Genomic DNA, 5,552 nt, shown 5'->3' with positions numbered 1-5,552 from the left:
CTCATTGACCAGTGCTTGTCACAAATAATCAATGTATCATCGCGTGATACCCTGACGTCAACATATTCTCACAAGATATTGCGATATTATCATATCATCGTGAGATATCGCGATATTCAATTTTCCATTCCTTGCGGTGCTGTTGGTCTACAAACCATAACCTTTATCATTCGTTCAAATTCAGTTCTAAAACCCTTGTTGAAACAAGCATACAAGATGGGATGCACCATTCTAGACGCCATCATCAGCACATAGGCTATCGTCTCCGCATCAGAAATCTGCGGGTCGTCGACAAAGCACCCTACTAAAATTATTATAGGCAAGGGCATCCAGGCCAGTATAAACGTCAGGACAATATACACAGACCGTTTGGCTGCTGACCGGTCCATAGTAGCTGTCCGCGATCTTGACCTATACTCGCCGCTGTAACTTGACGCTTGGGAAACGGTAGAGACTTTGGACAGTGATCTGTCCGATGAGAATGATATCGTGGACAGGCGTTCTCGAGATATGATACGCTTGGGTTTACGGCGTGGTACGGAGAGGTACAGGTCTCTGTCACCGCCGTCTGGGACGACAGGCAGGGCGCCGATGACGTGGTTAGCATCCGCTGGCATGTGAATCCCCGAGTCTTCTCGTAGACTGACATCGTCACCGGCTAAGTTATCCACCCGGTGAAACCGCACACAGGAACCGTCGATTTCAGCTGTAAACGACCCTTTGTCTGAAGTGGAATTGTCGTCTCCGCCTTGTGAACTGTTATCCTCACTGCTACACTGGTCCATAGGAAGGTTCCAACTGATCCTTCTTTTAGTCGGTATCATTGGGCAAATTTTCTCTTCAACCTGTTCGGGCTCTGCTTTCTTACAATCCTTGCCTTCTTCCTTCTCCTCCTCTTCCTCTTCTTCTTCTTCTTCAATGACCTCTTCCTCATGACTACGTAAGCTAAGAAGGCTTCTCAGGCTAGTTTTCCACCGTGGGGTTGAAACGGCAATGGATTCTCTCTTCGGCTTTTTCAAACTTTTGTCAACCTGATGACCCTTATTTGTAGGGTTCGAGCAGGCAATAGACTCTCGATGAGGTTTTGATGACTTCTCCGAAGTATCTGGTGAGTAGCTCGGAGCACTCACTCGTCTCTCCTTGGCAATGTTGATGGGAGGGACCGCTAGAAATCGACCGGTGAAAGGTTTAAGTTGCGGTGCACTTGGTCTGCGTTCGAATTCAACGTCAACACATGGCACCACCAGGTATTCCTCTGATTTCTTCCTTGCTTTGAACTCCGGCGGAAGTGACGTCACCCCTTTCCGTCGTGTTCGCATAGGTGACGCAACAGGAGAGCGAGGTGGCGTCACATCTTCTTCCGGTAAAGCAGCAGGCACCTCGGCAACAAGGGTCGTTGATTGGTTGTGTTCGTTCGCAACGGGAGAGGGTACAGGTACACAGTCTTGCTGAGTAGGAACAGGCAAGATGCTTCCTTGTAAAGGTTTTGGAGGTTCTTTCAGCTTTGTGAGCAGAATTCGGTCCTCCTCCTCTGGACCAGGCGACGACGTTCTCTTGAAACGGGGCACATCAACAGGGTTTGACACGGCCAGGCCATTGTCATCGCCAAGGTCTACACCTTGTGAACAATTATCTGATGTACCATCGGGACAAGCAACAACAAGGTAGTTGTTAGTGATGGGGGAAGGTGGAACACACAGGGTGTCTGTCCCTATTTTGGCTGGTATTTCTATCGCAGTTTCCTTTTCAGCCGTTTGACCGCATCTACCTGTACCACCCATTATTGGTACAGCAAGGCTGATATCTGATGAAGACCCGCTCATATGCTTCAGGCTGGGGACAGCAGAGTCGTTTGAGATGGAATCTGCTGTCTTGCTGTTCATTGGAACAGCTAAGGGATTGGCGGTTGAAGACTTTCGTCTTTTAGGCGCTATTGTAGGCATCCCCGGAACGGATAGGAAGTTGGATTTGGGGAACTTTCCCACCTGTTTGAGGATCATGTCTTCAACACTACTTCGGCGAATGCAACTTTCTACGTCTATTTCTTCCTCATCTTTCGGTGGAGTCAAACGGTACGTCACACTGTCCTTTCTTGTCCCCTCCTTGTCAGAAGCAAGGCTGTTCTCCGAGTTTGGATGATCTGCTGAGGCGTTTGGGGTGGAAGGCGAAATGGAATGGCAGGAGTTTGGCGGACTTGGTGTTTGTTGTGATGTGGAGAGAGTACCGCTGTTGGGCTCTTGGGGCGACGGGAGAGGAGAGCAATCCGTTAGCTGTGGGGGAAAAGAACGAACACGCAACGGCGCTCAATTAATTCATGTTCAAATGGTAGAATCAAGGGTATCTTGGATACATGATTAGTGATCATATATAAGAAGTCAGTTCACGAATGACGTAGTCGTATACCTAGCAGTTTGATATGAGTTCTAGTTGACACTGTTTCACTATTTCTTCACGACAACACGTTAATATGATCAATTATCTGAAAAGAACTTAGTGGGAAGTGAACATTAAAGATTAGTCGGACGTATTGCCACAACTGGCCTTGCGAAAATTGGTATCTACCTAATGGATCATAAGGCTTCAAAGTGTTCACGTCACTGCAAGAAAAGTGGGACTTACTCCTCACCTCACCTCACCTCACCGGGACTTACTAGCAATAGATAGCAATAAATTTCAGGTAAGGCTGGTAATATTTACACACACAAAAATCATTTACCGCTTTTTGCAAATCCCACTTTTCTTCCAGTACGTTCTTTCGAGATCTTCGAGATCTTTTTAGTTACCTCCTAATGAGGGGCTCAAATTAACTACTCCATGTCGCATGGTGACGGTTGACGCAAAGTTGGCCCATATTGACGGCTTGTTGGTTTCCAGACCCAGATAACTACAAGAAAATTACTTTTCTATGACTGTGAGTTGCATTGTTACCTACCTGAGAGGATAAGGACGGTGAGGTAACAGGCGCTAGATACAGCGTCTCCCCACCAGGTTCCTCCTCCCCTCCTCCCGAGTACGCGAAGTCAGACGGCGTGCACACACTGGGCACAGGCGGCTCGTACGAGGAGGCCTCCGCCGGGCAGATGGTGCCGTAGTTGGGGGCAGATCCACCGTCAACCTCCTGGACGACTATGATTGGCTGTTTTGTTCGAGCACGTCTTTTCACGTGGGTTCTGTGGATGACAGAAAGTGCTTGTTTTTATCTCTGCTACATTGGCAGTATTGCAGCATAATTTTGCTGGTGACCCAAGCATGACAACAACGTCAATGGAGCGCCATAGAAACATGATGATATTAGCTCTTATCTCCAAGCATGACAAAAGATATATCACCAAAATGATAGAATATTAATGCAGCTGGCTTCTCTCTAAAAAATTCGGTGCATGAAATATAGTCTCTACACATTTTCATATCTAATGAAAATGTACAGTTTGATAATCGGTTGATTTTTTGGTCTTGGAGGGAGGTTTCAAAGATTTCCTAGTTGATTCTTTTCTATTCATTTTAACGGGTTCATCAATCAAGTTATGAGTACGAATAGAGTATTCCCCAATTGAATATATCTATGGCAAGGGAATCGTATGTACAATTATTTTGTATTTTTTTTACTGCATTAACTTATATTAACATTGCCACATACACAGTACAGACAGAATGTAAAGATAGTATTTTTTTTCCTTTTACCTCCCCTGCCGAAGCCATGTACCCATTTCTTTTTACACCTGGGTGAAGTGATGAAAGTGAACTCAGAACCTCTAGATTCCGAGCCCAACGCTCTACCAGTTACGCCACACACGACGCGACGAATCTGTGTAGTATGCACAATTTCCTACCTTACAGCTCTCACAATCATCATGTAGCATCCGATGACCACCACCAGAGACAGCATTGCCAGAGGCACTAGACTGTAGATTTGTAGGGGGATGTAGCCCTGCGATCCCGGCGAGTTTCTCATGATGCAGCGCTCGTAGAAATGTGACGTGGTCGGCAGCGCAGCCTCCACTGAAGCCACGGTCAGGCCCACAGTCCAGGAGAACATGGTGGCGCACGCCACTCTGGTCACCTTGGTTCTGGAACTGATAGAAACAACGTTGATGAATGCCAGACATCTATCTGGTAACATGCACGATATATCTAGTCAGATTTTGGAAACGGTCAAAAGTTTCAAATTGTAGTTCAAACTTGTTTATATTTCCTGTTTTTATACGCCGCTGTCGCAAGCTAGTGAATGCTACCTGAAACCAAAATCTATCCACTTGCATGAGTAACAGTTACATTTCGTGTGCAACACACAATGTCCATGATCCACAATCATCCCTGAACAGAGACGGAGGACGCCACAAACTACCTACTATATTTGATCTACTTTGTCACGTGTGTGCCCTCAAGTGACATCATAGAAACGTTGGACCCAATCACTGAGTGTGTTGTGCGGTCGAAACCTAGATAGGTTTTAAATGTCTCTGTGTTGGAAATTTACATTTAGATATTACTCTTCAAAATACAATCAACGATGTGGGATAATATAACCAATATCTATCAAAGAAAGCAATTATCTAATGTTTTGTTGATACTTATTCTAAATTATACCCAGATCAACCTGGCTGATTTGTTACTACTGTATTTCGTAACATTTAATAAACTGAGATAAAAAGTACCTTCCACCCAAAATTTCAATTACCCAGTCATTTATCTTGTAGATTACCTTATCGGTTTCGTAATACCTGAGTTTCTATGAAATAAGAGATTTGAATGTATTAGATCGGGAGGTTTCATCTAAAGCACCAATTGCTATTGGTAGCTTGTGATACATTTTACAACATAGTAATTGTTATTTGAATTGAATTTAAAAGTCTTCCGTTAACTTGCAGAGTAATTTTGAATATTACCGCCCTCCCCCCTGGCACTGTATTTGTTACCTTTGAAGAAATTCAAAAGCCTGCGTATGTGTCTCTTCCAGCCAATATTGGTACCGGGTGGCCAATTTTTTATGCAGAATACAGCGATTGGCCTTTGGCATAGCATCTTTTTAGACACCTGGCCGTACCGAGATGTGTGTCTCGTGGCTGTTTTATGATCACTTACGAAACTTACGATGTGTGAAATCATAAATCTTTCAACGGCACATGGTGGGAGAATAATGCCCACTTCAGATACCCAGCTGTTCAACACATTCGAATGCCTTGATTATCCCCTTTTTGACGTGGCGGACCTACGCCTACGGTAACCAACGAAATGATGATTGTTGACGTTACTTGTAATTTTGTTGCTACTTGTTCGACTAGAGATAGAATTCGGCCTCCTCAGTGAAAGCACAATTTTTTTATTTGGTTTATGCGTTAAGCGTACATAAGGTACTGTTGAAGTGCACATACGTACTGTTATGGCCATTCTTTATGCATTGTCTGAGTCTTTGTCTTTGACATGTTTCCCATTATGCATCATACTGCGCATGCGCACATCAAACCGAAAACAGTGTTCTTATTACACTTTATATCTGACCTAGATTTTTATATACAAAAACTTTTTGACGTATGCAGCGTTTCTGGTGGACA

The 5,552-nt window shown here is 44.5% G+C and overlaps 1 protein-coding gene across 1 annotated transcript; it reads right to left on the bottom strand.

Moving 5' to 3' along the window:
- Nucleotides 1–6: 6 nt before the first annotated feature.
- Nucleotides 7–4,096, bottom strand: LOC118425977 (flocculation protein FLO11-like). Its single transcript, XM_035835169.1, has 3 exons — nt 3,831–4,096; nt 2,933–3,170; nt 7–2,270 (listed from the first exon to the last, which is right to left on the bottom strand). Exons 1-3 carry the CDS (start codon nt 4,034–4,036, stop codon nt 117–119), a joined length of 2,598 nt encoding a protein of 865 aa, XP_035691062.1. The 5' UTR covers nt 4,037–4,096; the 3' UTR covers nt 7–116.
- Between the last annotated feature and the right edge of the window lie 1,456 nt (nt 4,097–5,552).

The sequence above is a fragment of the Branchiostoma floridae genome, chromosome 11, assembly GCF_000003815.2.
Source record: "Branchiostoma floridae strain S238N-H82 chromosome 11, Bfl_VNyyK, whole genome shotgun sequence".
Lineage (NCBI taxonomy): Eukaryota > Metazoa > Chordata > Leptocardii > Amphioxiformes > Branchiostomatidae > Branchiostoma > Branchiostoma floridae.
The sequence above is the reverse complement of the archived record's forward strand: the minus strand, read 5'-3'. Positions and strand labels throughout refer to the sequence as shown.